The sequence below is a fragment of the Calliopsis andreniformis genome, unplaced genomic scaffold (genome assembly GCF_051401765.1).
Source record: "Calliopsis andreniformis isolate RMS-2024a unplaced genomic scaffold, iyCalAndr_principal scaffold0022, whole genome shotgun sequence".
Lineage (NCBI taxonomy): Eukaryota > Metazoa > Arthropoda > Insecta > Hymenoptera > Andrenidae > Calliopsis > Calliopsis andreniformis.
Genome location: NW_027480432.1, coordinates 7,422,259 through 7,443,506, shown reverse-complemented (window position 1 = coordinate 7,443,506; position 21,248 = coordinate 7,422,259). Strand labels below are relative to the sequence as shown.

Sequence of the window (21,248 nt, the reverse complement as noted above, 5' to 3'; positions counted from 1 at the left end):
TCTTTCTTTTTAATTTCTATAAAAACACGTCTATGGAGCAATTTTGATAAAATGAATGGAAGATATAAGGATTTGAAAACTGAAAAGCTGTTATATTAGGTAAATGAATAGAGGGAAATTTTCAAAAATTTAACTTTAATAAGCCATATACAAATTATACAATAACAGTCTACAAAAAATATAGTTATCATGAAAGTATTTAAAAAAATGTTTATGTTCTTGAAGAGTAACAATTTTCTTAGACATGCATTAAAAAAGAAAAATTTATGTATCGTTTATAAAACAATATTACCTCTAATAAAAAGTTTTCCTTAAAAAGCCACAATATGAAGTGCTTAAAAAATATTGTAGTTTTTGAAATACAAAATGTTATCATATAAGTATTATTCAATATAAAATATATGAGAATATTAAATCAGTTGTGATAGTATTATAGTATTTTACATTTTCAGAAACTATAGCATTTTTAAATAATTCTGTACTGTTGCCTTTAATATAAAACTCTTTCTTCTTGTGATTGGAAAAGAAGGAACTTTTCCTTCAAACAGAAATTATTGAAATTAATGGACGAAAAAGATAAAAGATAATATTTTATCGTCAATGCAATGCCGAGGTATCCGTTCAGTTTTTATCCCTTTATCACTATTTGACGTTGCATCATCAAACATAGGTATTAGCCAGCCATATGCCAGCTGATTTCGTGACAGGGAATGAATTTTTATAACGTACTTTTTATCTCGCATGACTCATTAATATGAAATTTACATGGATGGTGACTAACACTGGTTGATTGATGACTTACAAAATCGAATAAACGACTGAAAAATTAAAAAATCGTTTTAATATGAATTTAAGAATCAAATGATGAATATGTTCTGATTGATCTAGATTCCAGTGTTAATTCATTAATGCTTTGTATGGATACAAACAGGTTACAATATTTATGTTTAAAGATACTTATGAATATGTTAGTACACGTAGCGCATGTATTCAAATATATGAACTATAAAATGATATGAAATGACAGAGTTGAAATAAAGAGCTCTAATAAACGTGTACATGGATATTAAAATGCATAATTACTCATATATTAAGAACATGAATTTTTAATTTAATAATATTATTATATTCCTAAATATTTTTTAAAAACTTCAGTAGATGCTTTTTTATAACTTAATATCGCATCGAGAGTCTATGTCTATAGTGTCGAATAATTTTGTTTAAAAATGTTAAATTATACAAAAATGTTTCAAGTATTGGAATTTCGTAATTCAGAAAAATAATTGCACATATTCAAGGATACATGTTCAGGAATTAACTTAATTTTAATAATTGAAACATCTTTGGTCATCAATTCTGCGTCTTAGCCTCAAGTTATTTTCAGTAGCGCAACATTTTCGCAATTTTATGGCGCACAAAAGCGGAAGAAATATTCAATAGCAGATGCAGCTCGCAATAATAACAGCATGATGATTATAAAACTTCGTCACTGACAACGCGACCGCACGCGATGTTGACAATAAATTCGTATTTCTCAGCCACTTCTCTCTGTCGTGAGTGACGCCAATTTGTATTTTTCTTCGGTGGGCTGGGCGGAAAACAAACGAAGATGTGAAAAAGAAGTCAGAGATTTTGATGGGTTCAAGATTTATTTTCACTGGCACCTTCTCTGACACAATCGCTGCCTTCTTACGTAGTTCCGTGTCACCAGCTGCGAGCAGGACATGTTTTTGATGTTTCATGATGTTTTTTTAAAGCGAGCTTAATTAACTGTCTCTTGGAATCAAAGAAAATATTGTGCGCTTCTTTGATTCTTGTATATTCTTTTCTTGTGAATGACTCAGATTATTAATTTGAAAATCATTTTGACAGGTCCAAAATAGTGTAATTATTCTGGTGTTAATAATAATTTAGGTTGAAATTCTTGGACTTTTATTAGAGGTTCATCTCGATGATTTTACTATAGAATTTATTAAAATATTAAAATATTTAATAAATATTTAAAATATTTATTATTAAAATATTTAATAACTAAACTTTCAGTTTAGTTATTAAAGCTAATTCAGAGCGGTCAAGTTAGATATTTGAATTTGAATTGCAGCGTTTCAATGCAACTTAACCAATGTGAATTTGTTATTCGCTTAATTTACATAATTATCCTTGCAAATTTCTTTTTTGTCTTCAGGCTCGGTCAGATTAGTCAACTTACTTGAATTACTTGAATTCAAGTAACTTGACTCACGTGAACAGAATCTTTCTTTAAAACTACTTGAATCCAAGTAACTTAAGTTTAAGTACCTTGACTAATCTGGACAAGCTTCTGAAAGAGCTTGCCTCATGTAACACGATCTTAATATAAAGCTACTTGACTCCAGATGACTCAAATTCAAGTATTTAGCTTGACTAATCTAAAGGTTCCTTGAGACTAGTCAAGTTACATGTATTCAAGGCAATTATATTCAAGTAATCTTTTCCAATCTGAAGAAGCCTTAAACGAGCCTTGCAAGTAACTTGACCAACGCGAACACAAACTTTGATTTCAGGCAACTTGACTCCAGATGACTCAAATTCAAGTATTTAGCTTGACTAATCTAAAGATTCTTTGAGACTAGTCAAGTACATGTATTCAAGGCAATTATATTCAAGTAATCTTCTCCAATCTGAAGAAGCCTTAAACGAGCCTTGCAAGTAACTTGACCAACGCGAACATAAACTTTGATTTCAGGTAACTTGACTCCAGATGACTCAAATTCAAGTATTTAGCTTGACTAATCTAAAGATTCCTTGAGACTAGTCAAGTTGCATGTACTCAAGGCAATTATATTCAAGTAATCTTCTCCAATCTGAAGAAGCCTTAAACGAGCCTTGCAAGTAACTTGACCAATGCGAACACAAACTTTGATTTCAGGCAACTTGACTCCAAATGACTCAAATTCAAGTATTTAGCTTGACTAATCTAAAGGTTCCTTGAGACTAGTCAAGTTGCATGTACTCAAGGCAATTATATTCAAGTAATCTTCTCTAATCTGAAGAAGCCTTAAACGAGCCTTGCAAGTAACTTGACCAACGCGAACACAAACTTTGATTTCAGGCAAGTTGACTCCAAATGACTCAAGATCAAGTATTTAGCTTGACTAATCTAAAGGTTCCCTGAGACTAGTCAAGTTATATGTATTCAAGGCAATTATATTCAAGTAATCTTCTCCAATCTGAAGAAGCCTTAAACGAGCCTTGCAAGTAACTTGACCAATGCGAACACAAACTTTGATTTCAGGCAACTTGACTACAGATGACTTAAATTCAACTAAGCAAGCTTCTTAAGCAAGCTTCTTCCTTTTGCCTCATGTAACACGAACTTCATATCAAGCTACTTGAATCCAAAGTACGTAGCTCGACTAATCTAAAGGTTCATTCAGACTAATCCAACCATTGACGCATTCTTTGGCTCCACGTAAAAAAGTCATCTCAATTTTAGCATCAGTGGACCACTGTCCCCTGTTAAGAATTCCTCTGCTCCCACTGTTGCCTCTCAAGCACCACGTGACGGTCGCGTGAAGAACCGGAAGAGGCGCCAGTGGCCAGGGGCAGCTGGCTCACTTTCCCCGCGCTCTCGCGTGTCTGACTCAGGGCACGCGCTCTAGGGTTGAACCACGCGTGCGCAGACCTCACGCGCTCGGCGGGCTCAGCGCGACGCGCAACAGCCATGCGAGCCTCAGTTTCCGCCAGCACTTCGCGCGACGCAGCAACCGCGGTCTCACCTGGGGAACATCGTTCCTCTTCGTAGTCGCGTGTCTGCCCTCAAGCACGCAGAAGAACCTATTCGACCTCGACACTCAAGCAATACAAAACCTCACGAGCAATCCCTCGCGGTGTCGATCCCCAAGAAAGTGCAACAGTGTCGATCGCGTGATCCATCGATCCCCCTCGGTCCTCGATGCCCAGGACTCGAGGCTTGTAATTTTCAGGATTGAAAGGCTAATTAGAGATCGTGTCAGCGTGATGAGTTAACGAGCACCCCAGGCGCGTCTTGGGTTCCCTTCCTGCGTCGTTCGGAGTTCGAAGGCTCAGAGCTCGTTGTCTTCGAGATTCTCGACCCTGAAGGGGATCGACGAGTTCCAGGAAACTGAGTGACGCTCGGATGGGGCTGAGCGCGTGCACTGAGGCGACGCGAGGGAAGCTTTCGCGCGGTTAGAAGACTCTCTGCGCGACCCAGTGCTGGACTGTATGGCAACGTCAACCGTGACGGGGCACCATGACGCCGAGAAAAACTCCAGCGAGCTCCTCGATCGGCTCTCCATGAACAGTTGCCCGCCGAGCAGCTTCCCTGACAAGTTCCAGGACTTCTTCGCCGCGCTTAACGAGGACTCCGACGATCTGCCCAGCATGCTGGAAGATAAATTGATACCGAGGTAAATGATAGCGTAGCGTTGCTGATAACGCTGGCTCGATATTGGAAATGAAGGGCTCGGGGGGCTTGAAATGGATACAGATTGATGAATTTTGTTTTTGTGGGATGTCTGGGTGGAAATTAGACGGCTGGTTCTTTTGGTGGAGGGAATATTTGTTAATTGGGAAATTAATGTTGAGGGTTATTTGGCTTCTTGAATATCTGTTGTATTGATAAAAAGTTTTTGATCAAATATGAGAATCTAAAGTTATTTAAAATGTTGTAGCTTTTGAAAATGTAAAATATTATTATATTAAAGCCATTAAACGTTACCATGTATTTTATATTCAACAGTATTCATACAATAACATTTTCTATTTCAAAAGGTACAATACTTGTTAATATTGTATTTTTTGGTTTTTTTAATATTGTACATTAAAGCTTTAGTATTTTATTTTTTAGTATTGTACATTAAAATTTTAATATTGCATTTTTTTTATTTTTTAATATTGTATATTGAAATTTTAATATTTTATTTTTTAATATCGTTTTTACTTCATATTGTTGCGTTTGATCGAAAACTTTTTGACAGGGGTAGTGTCGTTGATATGAAAACTGAAATTGAAGAAGTTTCTTGACATTCCCATGCTTCACAAATTATAGTATTTAATATTCATTGCTGTATTACATTTTTTTATAGATTCTGTCAGGTTCTTTATGTTGACCTTACTTATTTCACTAATTTTGTATAATATTTTTTTCTTTTATTAAGCTCATCTCTTCTATGTTTCATTTGCATCGAATTTTGTTTAATTTTTATAAAAATAGTACAATTTTTAGACCTTGAGCATGGGAATTAATCAATTTTTAGTAAACAAATTCAAGAATCACCATAAACTGATTGTATTTCTTTTAGGATTTTAATCTTAATTCTTTTTGAATAGATACTAAAAATAGTAGAGTTTCTTTATTCAACACTTCGTGTATTTTTCCTCAATAAAAGGAAATAAAAAATTGAAAATGGAGGTTGTTCAACAACCCTTATTTATAATCTATTATTAAAAATCGTTCAGTGTTTCTTTTCACACACTACATCTAACAAAAGCCTGTACATTAATTAAAAAGCATTCATTTCCAATTTCGACAATAATTATTCTGTTTCTTGTTAATATTTAATAATCCAAATTTGAGAATTCTGGGAATTTTGTTGCCCACAAAATTAATTATTTTTTGAAACCATCAACACTTTTTGATGGCAATAAGATGAAATTTAGAAACACCCTGCAGTAGCTGTAGTTAAAAAATGGTGGAGGAAAAACTGATTTTTACATTGTGGTATCTCACCACTAAAGCTTTCATTCACATGTAAACGTTTATAGTATCGAATATAAACACTGAAAGTACCTCTTTTCAGATTGAACAGAATGAAGTAGACCAAATGAAATAGAATATGTATCGAGTTCACGTGAGGGTGTACTCGAAGCTAAACACAAATACTTGAACAGACACAGGAAAAAATATTGAGTCTATTGTAAGAAAATTCGCTATATAGTAATAGTGATACATTAATATTATTATACTAGTTGTTCAATATTCGAGCATAGTTCACAATGAAAAATAAAAACAGGGAGAAGGTCCAGCTGCTGCATGGTCTTCACTGTTCCCACTTTAAGCCCTCCAAACTCTTTTTTGTCGGGTTATTTGAAAAGTTTGGAGTGCTCACCTCCGATAAAGAGTAATAAAGGTACAGAGGGGATCTAAAATAAACCAATGGCATTTTGAGCAAATGCAGAATTTGTCACAAAAGAGAAACTGAAATGTGCATTGACATGGAAAGGAGGTAACAATTATTGAAATAATTTTGATTATTAGTAACTGTGATTAGTTTCTATTATTACAAGATTTAAAAATTTATTAAAAGCATTCTGGATTTCGCCAAACCATTCCAACAATGTATTATATATATAATATATCGACAGTCTGTCGATCAGTTTACATCGTAAACTCTACTGACTCAATAACAGTGACAATACTCTGTGTAGTACTGGTAATATGTATTGATCGTTTGTGGCACCCTTAAAACATTCGAGTATTGCACATACGTCACTAGCTTATTCCACTGAATTTCACGAATGAATTAAAGTTCTGAATAATTACTATTTATTCTGTAATATAATATATTAATTATATACAGAGTGTCCCATGTAATTGATGCCACTATAGACTCTTCCAATAATTTAAGAAGAAAATGTTTCCAGTAAAAGTTAGTCAGTTTCAAATCATAAGATGTCTAATATTATTTTGTGATCCATGGTTGTTCAGTCTCAATATTCTATTTTTCTATTTATTCCTACATTTTGCTTAACATAGCCTCATTTACGATACAAATTTAATAGCTCAGTTCATCTAGAAAGTAAGAACAGTGCTCGCAAAAAATCGCAAAAAAAATACTATTATTCTGAAAACACAAGAATAAACAGAATTTAAGTACCCTTACTGGATTAATAATACTAGATATCGATGTTTGAATCGATTTCCTCACACGTTCATTAATATTCACAGTATCGACAATATTAGTAATAAACGTTATCGCCTGAAAACCGCTTAGAAATCCTATCTGTGCCTCGTTTATACCTCACAAGCAGCGCAAGGTAGAGCGACAAAAGCTATCATATCATTGAGATCACGCGAATAATGATTGACGAGGGAAGCAGAGAACCGATACTTCCTGTCTGAACACGCCTCGCGGCATCGTTAAACGATAAGTTCGAGTACGGAGGAGGACCGATCCGATTACATTAATCTGCTTACGGTGTGTGTTGTGAATAAAATTGCTAAACATAAACAACATATCTGTATCGGGCTTTGCCAAACACACACGCGCGAGTAATTTTGAAATTGAATTTACGCGCCCTCGAGTCTGTATGCGCTCAGGATGGGGCTTATTCGAGGAGAAATAGTCTTCCCTTTGAAATTTCGTGATGAAAATGGAACTCTGTACATTATACAGGAGATTGTAGGATTATGAAATATCGATTTTAGTTTTTGACCTAGAGTGTCTCATAATAGTCATAAATAAAAAAAGAAGAGCCAAAGAATATTGGAAAGATTCTTGGGAATTTCTGAATTTTCTATTTTGAAAAGTTCTTTTATGGACTAATGCAAAGTCGAACATGCAGAAGTTGAGGTAGTTATATAAAACAGTATTGATTTGAGTGAAGTTATGAAACTGGATTAATGAGTTAATAAAAAAGTGTTAATGGCATTCTAAAATTAAATGCAATAATAAGGGCACAGTTTATTTAATTTTACAGTAATCTCGTGAACGAGGAAATCAGTAGAATGAGTACCAAGTCAGACACAGCGAAGTCAGTAGAATTAGTACTAAGTCAGACACAGCGAAATCAGTAGAATAAATACTAAGTCAGACATGGTGAAACATTAGTGTTAATCTTAGTGACGTACATCAAATTGATTTCTAATACTAGTGGTGACGTACTTCAAATTGACTTCGTGTCACTACAATAGTAGTGACATAACGTCAATTTGATTCTGCATCAATTAATGGTGACTTGACATCAAATCAATTCCTCATAAGTACTGTTAATGTTTACGTTTTCTTTCGAATTAGTTTCTATTCTGCCAATTATTAATCTTGTATTAAAATGTATTGTTACATTATTGTTAAGTGCATCGAAATAAAATTCGTTATTGTAATAGTGTCTTCACATAAGTAGAATATACCTTCATCTGAGGATACGTCAAATTGATGTCACGTCACTACTAGCGATACAGAGTCAATTTCACGTCAAATCACCACCAGTGATAGTAAAATGGTGGTCATAAAATGGTGGTTAATATTAATGCCTCATATTACCACACACTTGGCATTTTCGTTTTTACCATTATATCACACTCAAAAACAGACTGTACTTCAAATCTTCTTTAATATTCCAGAACTATTATTATTGTAATACATTAAAATAAAATACTTAAAATAATACATTAAAGTAAAATACTTTATATTTTTCGTTTTTTTTTTTAATTTTTTCTTCGAAATTCGAACAGAAAACATCTTTTACACAAAAAAAGAAACAATAATGAGCAGTGACGACTCTTGTGAGAGAACCTAATTTTTAATTATTATCAAAATCTTGGTTACAGAATTCTGCCATACCTCATATTTCTACTTTTTTTGCACCTCAAAGCCACGTGTAAAATCGAGTCAATACTATGTGTAATATTTCGAGATTTGCACGTGTTTGAAAGAAAATGAAAAAGTTCGATTAACAAGAAAGACTTAAGGACTCTAAGAGGAAAAAAAAAGGAACGAAGTTAGTTTAGGTTCTATCTGGTTTTCTGGTTTATGGAGTGCTTTGCACTTTTTTCCCTCGTTAAATTGGCGTTCTGTTTCTCCACTCTCTACCGTCGAAGCTTTTTTTATTACTTTGGGATTTGCGTTATTTGTTGACGTACTGCAGATTGCGTGCTTCTTAGAGTAAAGTTAGATTCTACTTTTTATTGATATTGATTTAGTACTTACGTCTATATTCTGCAATTTTTTGCATTAGATCATATTTGATTTTTAAATTCTTTTTCGTTTTTTCCTTGGATTCTAAATCTAGAAGAATCTTTATATATTCTAAATCTAGAAGAATCTTTATATATTCTAAATCTAGAAGAAATTATATATCTAGAGTAATAATCTATGTGTTTTAAAGAAATATTTTAATTTCAACACAGCACAGATTTTTCTTTTAAGTGACTCTTAAATGAAGAATTTCTTTTAATTTAATTGAACAAGGCAGTAAAAGCTTTACAACCTTTTGTGTTCAGTTTCATTTCGTTACATACCACACCGCGCATTAACCTAGACTTCGTTTCATTCTCCTGCTTATCGAGCAAAGCGTAGTCTCTTTTATAGAGTTGAAAGAAGTTACTGAAGTAGCTTTAATAATATAAATATTTTAGAACTTTGCATCAGTGTTGCAATTCTTTTGAGGTTTATTTATAATTCATTGAAAGTGTTAACCATTTTTCTTAAATATAACAGAAGAAGAAAAAGAATAAAGCAAATTAAAAAATCTGGGTCTTATTGTTAATATTAATTTGGACATTTATTAAATAACAGAACTTCCAATTTTCAATACCACATGTTGCAATTTTATTATTAATAACGACTGAAACATAGTCATAAATATTAAGAAAATTAAATTAAATTGAAATAAAAAATTAAATTTAGAAAATAATTTCAGTGCAAGAATAGTAATTAAACGTAGGTAAGTCTGACAAAATTAAGTGGTACTAAATCTACACTTTCCAGTAGATAAAATTCAGTTTCTCTGAGAGTCTTCGAAATTTCGTGTCCACGGGACTGAAGCAAAGACAAACGTTAATAACTATCTTAAAATAAATTTGCATTTTATTACTGGCGTTATTAGCCTTCTTATCAACGAATCTAAAGATTCGTTGAAGGAGATAGAATCGTTGCAAAAAGTAGAATTGAACGCACAGCGCCGGAAGTTTAATCTTCCTCCGCGCAAGAATTACACGCACCACTTGCATCCCTCTTCCGCTTTTCAAACGAGTTCGAAATGTGTACCATGAAGGATCCAGTTCCTGATTACTTAAGACTGAGAAGCATGGTTTTTCTAATGTATTCACGAAAAAATTAATTCTTCACATAATACTATATGTCATCTTTAATTTGTTATTGAGGAAAGTGCAAAAATAATGGTAATTAAATCATAATTTAGTTCTTAATGTAAAACATATGAAGGAAGGATCACTTAGACTATGTCTCACTATCAGCTATTAAATTTCTTATATAAGTATCAAAATGGGTAACAATTATTTACTAATTTCTTTGGAACAGATTTTTATCAAAATAAATTTCATTTATGTATTTAAATACTAAAGTAATCATGTATTGGGTGTTGATCAGCAACTAAGTCTTTGATAGTAAGCATTTCAGTCTTGAATCCTCTTATTTCTTTCCTCATTTCCGAAAAGGGCTACCATTATTCAGCGACTCGTTAACCAGATTTTAAGGCAGCTCGTTCGAACGAATAGGCCAGAGGAAATTCTTATTTCTGACAATAATTACGTTGAAATTGTTCCTCAAAGATATAATTGTGATCCACGAGGAAGTCGATTAAAATTCCAATGGGGAATCGATACTGTCTTCAGAGGGAAATAAAGTCGTTTTAATCGGGCCTCGATTGTCTCGACGGGCTTCTAATCCTCTTTCTGAAGCGATTGTCCTGGCATACTTGCCAGGATAATTAAGCGCAAGTATACTTTGAAAGTTCAAAAATTGTTCCTTCATGGCGCAGGCCCTTTGCTCGTTATCATACCACGCCTCGTTAACATAAACGAGCTTATGGGGTTTAAGGAGCAAGCATTTCCACTCACTTCTCTAGCTTTTGTGTTATTTTTAGTATTTAGAATCTCTTTTCTTTTTGCCTTTTCTGTGCGGTTATTTGCATATTTAATGTGGACATTGTTTTTTAAGCAGCTGTTGGTGGGTCTTGATTTTACACCTCATTTCACGTGCAGGGTGTTCGACGACAGGTGCCTGAAATGTTAAGGGACGATTATACACACTAAAATAAGAAAAAAATCAAGAATAATAAAAGTGGATTTTGGGCTTATTTTAGAATTATTAATAATTCTTGAGGAAACGCTTAAAATTCATGGGACATGTGTTTGAGCTGAGATTTACTTATTCTACTTGGCTTAAAGCCTTTTTTCAGAGTTAGTACTTATTGAAGAAACTCGTAAAATGTTTGCCAAACTTGTCTGACTTGAGACTTAATCTACGAACTTCGACGTGTCTGACTTCTCGCGTATTGCGTTGATTTCACTGTGTCTTACTTAGAGATTAATTCTACTGATTTTGTCGTGCTTGACTTGAGAATTTATTCTAATTTCAAGAGTTTATTCTAATTTCACTGTGTCTGTCTTGGTACATATGTTACTGATTTCATTGTGTCTGGCTAGTGACTTACTCTACTGATTTCGCTGTGTCTTACTTACAGCTTAATCTACTGATTTCGTCGTGCCTGACTTGAGAGTTTATTCTAATTTCCCTGTGTCTGTCTTGGAACGTATGCTACTGATTTCGTTGTGTCTGACTCGTGACTGATTCTACTGATTTCGCTGTGTCTTACTTACAGCTTATTCTACTGATTTCTTCGTGTCTGATTTGAGGCTCTGTTCTAATTTCACTGTGCCTGAGTTGGAACGTATGTTACCGATTTCGTGGTGTCTGACTCGTGACTTATTCTACTGATTTCTCTGTGTCTTACTTACAGCTTATTCTACTGATTTCGTCGTGCCTGATTTGAGAGTTTATTCTAATTTCCCTGTGTCTGTCTTGGAACATATGTTACTGATGTCATTGTGTTTGGCTTGTGGTTTATTCTAATTTCCTTGTGTCTGACATAGGACTTGCTGTACTCAATTCTTAGTGCCTGGCTGGGGCTTATTCTACTGATTTCTTCGTGTCTGCCTTAGGGCTTCATTTTAATTTCACTGTATCTGATTTTTTACTTATTCTACTGATTTCGTTATGCCTGACTTAGGACTTATTCTACTGAATTCTCAATATCTGACTGAGACTTATGCTACTTGCTTCACTGTACCTAATTAGGAGACTATTCTACTCATTTTACTGTGTTTATCTTAAAACTGATTCTATCAATAGCTGCATGTCTGATTGAGGGTTTATTCTACTGATTTCTTTGTGTCTGACTTGTGGCTTATTCTACTGAGTTCAATGTGCTCGACCTGGCTAGTGCAAATCGTCCATAGGATACTTTCGTATGGATGAATTCAGTTGAAGGGTCCCGTTTCGAACTGTTTCCAATATTTCGATATTTCACTAATAAAACTTCTCCATGGAAAAATTTTTTACACCGTTTCCGAACATGTAAATTCATTTTCAACATTCAACAGTCTTCCTATACGCAATTTTAACTGAATTTTATCTTTCAAATTGGAACTGGAATTTCGCTTTTATGTCCCTCCATATTTCTGCATCCCCTAAATTTCAAAATATGCAGTTAAATTTCTATTCGTGACCAAGTGTATTTACATTTCACAATTTTCTCGCCAAAAGTCTCCAGAAAAGATTGATCATCGACATTACGAATCAAAACTCTGAATCTCTAACTTATCCCAGAAGAGTGTTGCTTACCTGTTCCCAGGTAAAAATTTCATCACACACTCTCGTTCACCAACTCCACGCTCCATTAACCTATATTCCTACACGCATCGATTTTCCATCGAGGCAAGTATCGCCATTAAGCATTTTCAAATTCACGAGATCGAAGGTCTGCAATTTAAATCGAACACCACCAGCGAAATTAAATTTCATCGCGGTGAGATTTAATTTTGGCCAACGGCTAAAATTAATCCCTCCCCAGTAACAGAGAAGAAATTAATTCAGTTACGTAAATAGCGCGTGCCGCTTTCGCGTTCGAAGCATTCTGTCGCGCACGACGGAAGCCAGAGGTCTAACTCCGCGGATCCGCGCCGTTTCGTTCGAGTTCGTCTCGCCCCGCAATGAACTCCCAAATCAGACTGATTACTCGCCCCGCCGCGGCCGTTACATCGAATCACTTGATTGAAGAGCTGACTTAATTGGAGCAAGGATTTTCGTAAATTGTCGCGCGCCTGGCTCTTGATAATCACCTTGTCAAAGTATGCGAACGAGTAACAACACAAGTGGAACACAGGCATTCTAATAATTTAGAGATCTGGGAAAAAGACTGTCATCAGTCGTACAATGTATAGTGCTATATAATACAATAATTTTTAAGCATTTATAGAAGATTTAAATAGGCAAAAAAGTGGAAAATACATAGTATGTATAAAAATATATAAAATATTGAAAGTATTGTTAGCATCAAGGTATTTAAAGAATAATGCAGATTTTTATTCACATTGTGTTTTCTAAAGTGTATTTACAAAAATTTTGTTTTGTATAAAAATCCACAGTCTAATAATAAATGAATGGAGAATGAAATCGAAGTAACGAATTAGTGGAAGTCGATGGGCGAAGTTATTTGCACGATAGTACTGCTGAAAATTAGTATACAGAGTGTTAGTTAGTTTTTAAAGAAGGTTTTATTTATTAATTATTAATGAACCGCGAATTTTTAAGCATTTGTGAGGATATTAAGTGTTACAGAAGAATTTAGGAAGTTATAGAATGCATGTTATGTATCTGTGTCTGACTTGGAACTTATTCTACTGACAAGGAACATCACTTTTGGTGTCATCTTTGAATCTTGCTGAAAGTTGATAGAGAAATATTAGATATCTATTTTTTTAGCTGCTGATATTTATGTTAAGAGCTGTAAACCACCTCTTTAATTATATTATATAGAACAAATGAGTACAATGTAATTAAATAAAAATGAAAAAAAAAAAACTTTACGTACACAGTTCAATGTTTAAAACTTCACATGCAAATATCTGAATTATTAAAGACCATTTAAATAAATGCTCAAACACGTGTCAATCTTTTTTCGACAGATATTCACCAAGTAAAGATTCACCAAAATTAGTCTCTACCAAACTGTGCCCTTTCCTTGCGAGTCAAAACGCGAGAATCATGTTTCGTGCAACAATTCTACCAACACAAATTTAACATTTCTAGTGCAGAATAGTTAAACTGGCACAGAAATATTAAATCGAATACCCCTCGAGAGATTGCTGTCGACTAAATCAGCATCAGATTAAGGAAACTCGCTAATGGCGCCATCGAGCAGTGCTCCTCTGGACACAATTCCCGCGCATTAGTGCCAGCATTTTGCATTCGTGGAACGGTCAGAGAGGACTGGTAGCGATGAATGGAACAGCGCTGGCAGTCTGAGAAATGGACTCCCGACTGTGGCGAATTCGCAACACGAATGGACACAATGGATTTTATCGCGGGAATCGCATTTTCCCGTGCTCGCGGCCGAATTCGTACAAGTGTGAGACACACGTGCAACGCGGGCAAGACGGCCTTTCAGGCGGAACGAAGCCTTCTCGGGCGGAAGACTCTCAGATTCAGGTTTACGCTGTAAAGCGATTCTCGTGTTGGCTCGACGCGCGACAGATAAATCTTGACAATGGAAGGGAACGCGGCTCTGCTCGGGAGAGCGCTTCATTTAATTACGCTCGATTTGAAGGAGAATTTCGAATGGGGCTTGGGCTTTGGGTTAAGAGAGTGTGTCGTTACTTGGGAAATTTCGCTGGATAGAGACAGACTGTGTTGAATTGATTATGGCGGAGGAATTCGTTTCGTGCTGTTTTTTCGTGTAATTTAGCACTCGTTTATGGAAAATGAATTTTTTTAGACAAATTTTTGGAATTTAGTATTTTTAGAAAAATTGGTATTTTAAAATCATGACAAATTGGGAAAGAGTTTAAACTTAAAATGGAGATGTAAGTAGATTGGGTTGGGGATAGAGAATTAATTTATTGTAGATAGGTGTATATGTATGGAGTATTTGATGACAGGTGTCAGAAATTTCTAAGTGATTCCAGAAGGTAAAATGAAACAGAAATTGAGAATGAAATTGCGTTTGAGGACTAGATTCGAAGATATTGTTGAAAATTCTATACTTAAAGAAGACTTATGGTGTGTCTGACTAGTAACTTATTCTACTGATGAAATGTATTAGCCAGGTCAGACGTAACGATTTCAGTAGAATAAGCTCTTTGTCAGACACATTTTATGACATATCATGACATTATTCCAAGACCACTTGCACATATTTTTAACAATTAATTTCTAGTTTAGAAAAGAAATAATAAACACAATTTTATTAGCCTGAAGCTTCGTTTTATTGCGACAAGTAGAATCAACCTTTAAATTTTATTTAACAAAATTCACTACATTGTGAGCAACTAAATAAAATTCACTAAAAATGGAGCAGAATAAGCACTTAAAAATACAACACAGACACAGAAAAAGTTCTATCGTGAATACTGTATAACTCAATAATTCTTACATAGAACATTCTATTCATAAATGATCATTTCAAAATATCAATTTCTTTTAATATCTTATAAACCATTACCTACAGAAAAAAGGTATAAACAAATTGAATGCATATCCATCTATGAATACGAATTGAGTCCATCTATGCGAACAATTTATAAAAATCAATAGAAATATCATAAGATACTCTAAAAACTGCACAAATCAGACTCGTCAAAGCATGGCAAGGGGTTAATATACAAATAAATCAGTCTCATACAATATTCCCAAATGGATCAGGTTCGACTCATCCTCCCATTCAAACCCACCAAAAAATCCCTCAAACCCACCCCTTCCTACCAAGCTCACAATCTATTGTGTCCCAGGGTCGCGATAAAAATAAAAAACATTATCTCGAGATAAATTCTTGCAACTAAGCTCTCTCCTGATCCACGACAAGAAAAAAAAAGGAAAACGACCCTCGTCTACTTGACCCATCTTGTTAAAACTGTCCATTCGCTTAGCGAAAATAAGGGTGCAATTACTTTTTGTGCCAAGTCATCGTCTGCTTTGCAGAAAACAGGATTCCTCGAACGCTGACTCGAAGAGCAGGCGATGGAGCAAGAGGACCTTCCAGCGGCGAAGCAGCGAGGTCGAAGTTCGACTGCATCGCGCCTCGTTGACGGGAGCCCAAGGTCACGCGAGCGTCGACGGCCCGAAATCACCGACCCCATCCAGGCGACGTAGTTCGAGCATAGCGGTGGCCAGACCGACACCAGACTTGCACAGGTAATTAACGAATCTCTGCAGCTGAGCTGCGTTAGAGGAACGAGAGCTCGAAGATTTACTTCTCGATGGTTGCTCGCACTCTGTGGCACTGTGGTCGTTCACTGTAAGAAGTATTCTGATTTAGAAATTCTTGCTGAAGACATTTTTGAGCTTGTTGAGCTTTTCGAGTTCCATTGGACATTGGAATTGATTCTTGATGAGGAAGATTCTTTGAGATGGAAGAACTGTCGAGTTTATTAGGTTTTTTGGGGAGTCTTTTGAAGCAGAGTGGGGAGATTTTTAATGAATTATAGAACGAAGAGGATTCTAGTGAATTTTTCGAACAAATTTTGCAGCGAACAAAATTGTGTTCTTCTAATATTTTTTTTTAATGAAGTTTTTTAATGTCATCGAGAATTTTATGTCATCGAAAAATTCTGAAATTCGCTTTAAAGAGTCTGAAAATAATTATTTAAATTATTTAACAATTATTAAAACCTGAATTCTTTGTCCATCTAATAAATTTTCTAAAACACAAAAATTGACTAAAACGTGACCTTCTAAAATAGAATACCCCTCGAAATTGTGTGAACATTTGATAACTGTTTTGACTTGTCGTTTATTAACATTAGATTGTCCCAAAAGTCTTTGTGAATCTTGCATGTGCTAATATAATCTCTGTACTGTCGTTTCGAAATTAATCGACAGAAATTTTTCCATGATTAAATGTTATACTAATACACCACCAGATAGTGAATATTAAATCTGAGTTCTGGTTAAGAGTATACTAGAATAATTAAAAAACATTGACGTGTTAAGATGTGTTTCAACTCATTTTCAGGTTCATGCCTTATGAAATGTTTCAAATAACTTTTTTCTTTTCTGAAGGAAAATAGTGGGGCCTTTTTTACGTCAAAGTATTACACAGTTAAGTTTGTGCGTCTAATTATTGCTTTCGATTACTACTTCTTTTCTACACTGAACTTTTTATACGATATTAACACGGTCATTCACGCGAATATCCTTGAATCACCGCTACGTTAAGAAAACAGAAGTTAACATTAATTAAAAACTTTCTGTTTACTCGTACTTCCCTTCGTAATGTCATTGCTTGACCCAATTTAAAATCACTTCTATAAATAAATGTTATCGAGTTCCTGGCGTGGAGTACAGTTCCTTATTGTCTTATAAAAAGTTCAGGCACGACGCAATCCTTTCAGCTTTTTTTAAATACTTTCTATATTGTAGGTACTGAAACTCACATCTTGTAATATAGAATAAAAGTATAAATATTTTTCTTTAGATATGTAAAAGTAGATCAATATTCGACTATTTGTATTTTATCAGTAGTACAGATCAATGTATCTAGATACTTTCGTAAATATCTATGAATATTCACGTGATACTTAATGAAAGAAATAGTTAACTGAAACACTTACCTTTAATACGTTTATTGTTATATCTATGATGACTTGTTAACAAAATTTCAAATAAACGAACCTTAATATTGATACATTTCCAGAAGGCATCGTCATTAGTGTCTTCCAAAAATGACTAACTAAATTAATCTAAAATTTCCTTCATTTACTGATTATTTATTTGAATATATAAAAGAATACTAAAATGCACAAAGAATGTAACAGTGAACGTGTTAATATATATACATACTATAAATAAAGGTGTCAAGAAGGCATGCATTATCGAGTCTGATCCAGTAGAATGAGTAGCAGACAAACATCAAATGCACATAGAATACATATATGCTTCCTAATTAAATTATAATTCACACCATAACCTCGTCACCAAAGACTCCAATCCCCTACCAAGGAAACTACATCCCCCATCACCTCCATCTCTATCATTCCACCATCCCATCCCCCCTTAACTCAGTCCCCACAAAAACTGAACTCCAAAGATCTCGAACACCTACTCAAAATCATCTCACACTGAATCTCCTCTACGACAGGTTTCTGCAAGCAGAGGCAGGCCCATGGGGTCACCTGTCGCCCTCCCTGAGGAGCCCCACGAGGACTCCAGCGATCAGCCCTGGGGCAGCGTCGACCTCCTCCCACCTGAGTCCAGGTGCCAGCCCAGGTGGTCCTAGCCCAACCAGCCCAGCTGGTCCAGCTGGCTCGACCTCTGGATCCCGTGGCCCTGCACCGAGGCAATATCGCGGGAGGACCAGCAGCATGCCAGCAGTTCCGCGGCACAGGGTGAGTAATTATTCACGTGCGTCGCGTGCTTGTTAATCTCTCAGCGTGTGGCCGATGATATCTCGATGAGGTGGAGCCTCGGTTATTGGAACTGCTCGCTATTGTTTATTGATGAACGTTTTAATGCAAAAAGGGACACAGTGGGCTGCAATATAGTGAAGAAGGATATTGTAGAGATTGTTGAGGTGATTTTAATTCGAGATAGGAGGGACTCTTTGTTTGTAATTAATTAATAATGTGGGATTATTTTTCTTTGTGCACATTGCTTCATTTTTGACGTCGTGTTTCTTTTAGATCATTCTGTTTGTATGGTGATTGCGAATGTTGGTTGTCGTTGTAGTTGATTCTGTCTGTAGTAGAGTATAGAAACAATAAAAGAGTGTTATAATTTGTGGTAGATATTGATTTAGCGATATGTGTGTTAGAGAACAGAGAACTGCATTTAAGAAAAGAATATTTAGTAGATAATTTAGTGGATAATTAATGGTTATTTATAATAACTGTTATAAAGTTACTTCTGTAAAATTTGTCAACAAATCTAGGTCATATTCCTCTTCTACTCATCGAATTAATATTAATGCATCTATTATTTCTTATTATTTATTAGTATTAGAGAACTATTTCTCTCTGAATCTTTTTCCCTGAAATGGCCTTAGTATCTATCATATTTTTATTTACATGTAGGATCTCTTTCTGTTCGTTCCAGACACACAACATTTCTGAATTAAAATCACACACTCCATACACAATCAGCAGAAATTTGTATTTTCCTCAGTTTCTGTTCTATTTACCCAATCCTACCGAGTCGTCATTTGCATATTTCTTTCAGCAGACTGATTTCAGAGAGATTACTTTCTTTCTATCTTTCTTACTACCCCATGATGGATTTGGAATGAGATAAAATGTTATTTTCAGCACAATATTCCTCCTTCTGTTACCTTTATTCTTTTCCAATTACTTGTCTAAAAATTCGTAGAAAAATTTCGATTTCTGTTTCTCTGTTTCTCATTCTGTCTGGTTTAGTGTTTCACGCCATGCTCCACATCATTCTTTCGATACAGTATATCCTTTAACGTCGCGGAAATTGGGTATTTCTTCTCCTTTATTAGACGACGCTGCTCGAATAATCGAGGTTTCACCGCGCATTTCGGGACACAAGCTGTTCCCAGCGGAATATTGGCAACCAGATTGGCCAACGATCGTTTAACCGATCTGGCATTCCCTCAATAAAAATTGGAACAGGGTTAAACCGTTTCACTGACTGCTTTGTCTCTCGCGCCATCGTATTTGGAAGATCATGAATTTTTATGGAATTTAAAAGCATTTAAGATCAGCGAGAAAAGGTGTAAAATTTTGATCACTCTCGATGAACAAGACTCGCGTTAAATACTATTTCAATACGAAAAATAATACTGAAAAATATTCTTAGTTCTATATAAAATGCTCAATTAATATTCTTATATTTTCAAATATATCATTCATTTAGAATCCTGTATAAATTTAATCGATCAATATCCCAGGCAAGCCATTTTCATAATTAAATAAATTTTGCTGATAAACTCCGCCGACAGAATATTTTGCAAGTAATTAATTCAATTCTACTCGCTTCGAATGAAACACGATGAAATGTTAAATGAAGCATTCAGTGATCTCAGTTTCTTCGCTGAAAGTTCAGGCTGTGTGCGAACCATCCCCTTTAAGCTCGCAAATTTTCACCTGTTCTCTTGAAAAGCTCGAGCAAAGCTACTTCTTCGTTTACAATAGAGCTACGCGTTAGCAACAAGATCGATAACGTTCCGGTTTCGTTAATTTCCGGTTACATTCAGGTTTACGTTCGCGAATCCCAAATGCAGGATGCGTTTTAGGAATATGTGGGCACGTATCTGTGGTTGCAAGACAAAACGAGCTGTGTCACATGTTTCTGTTTTCTAGATGTGTAGATTATTATGAAAGCAGCCTAAGTCATGTATTTCTCGTTTCGAGATGATCATATTAAAATATATTTCTCCATCACTGTGACAATTGCCCTTTCATTCTCGTGCAAATATAAATTCTAAATTCCACATCCCATTTGAGGCCTTAATTTAAATTGAAAATGTAACACAGGTCGTTTTGCCTCGTAACCACAGATGTATGCTTATTTTTATTTAAACAAACAATGGCACTCGTTATTTCCTGTCTGATTAATGGACAAGGAAGTAGGGAATAATTGAATCGTATTACAACATGATTAAATAATAATAATAATCTGGGGCAACATATAGATATATTTATGTAGGATGTTGCAAATACTGATTAATTTAGAACCAAATAATGCAGGAATAATATAATAATTAAGCTTTTGAAAGCTCAATTTAATTTATATTAGATAATAAAAATTTGAAGAATTTCAAAAAATTGAAAGTAATAGTGAAAAGTGCAGATAACCTACATAATTTATTAACAAAATATTATAATATTAATAATCTGCTTCGGTTCCGTCTTTACTATAACATTAAATTAATTTTACTTCGTCTTTCAATGAATAATTGAATGCAGCAATAGAAGTATTCATAAGGGTGCAAAAAATGGGTAGTCTTTAAAACTCAATTGAATATTGCAGTCAGATATTTAGAGCTGAAAAGGATATGATCGAAGAAACGACTAGCAGCAAAAAGACCACCCATAAGGCAAGCTTTTTAACGACTCAGAATGTGCTTGACGTTGGGAAGGAAACTTTTCAAAAATTCTGTTTCAAAGTTAAATCTGGCTGAGCAACTTACAGCAGAAAACACGTCGTGGTTCTTTATATATTAAAGCTCACTTTCCCGATTCTTGCAGTACGTAAAGTAACGCATACAATATTAAGAATATTAACATATTTTTATCGAAGAGCACGCGAGGAAAACCTTCCAGATTTCGT

At 34.7% G+C, this 21,248-nt stretch overlaps 1 protein-coding gene across 2 annotated transcripts in view; it reads left to right on the top strand.

Moving 5' to 3' along the window:
• Positions 1-3,741: 3,741 nt before the first annotated feature.
• The window catches only part of LOC143187018 (uncharacterized), an 84,239-nt gene continuing 66,732 nt past the window's right edge, over positions 3,742-21,248 (top strand). The window contains exons 1-4 of one of the 2 annotated variants that reach the window (XM_076390940.1): positions 3,742-4,409; positions 15,942-16,154; positions 17,022-17,060; positions 18,100-18,346. In XM_076390940.1, coding sequence (XP_076247055.1) covers positions 4,225-4,409; positions 15,942-16,154; positions 17,022-17,060; positions 18,100-18,346 — 684 coding nt within the window. In that variant the 5' untranslated portion in view covers positions 3,742-4,224. The remainder of the gene's footprint in view (positions 4,410-15,941; positions 16,155-17,021; positions 17,061-18,099; positions 18,347-21,248) is intronic. The other variant, XM_076390942.1, reaches the window with a different exon arrangement.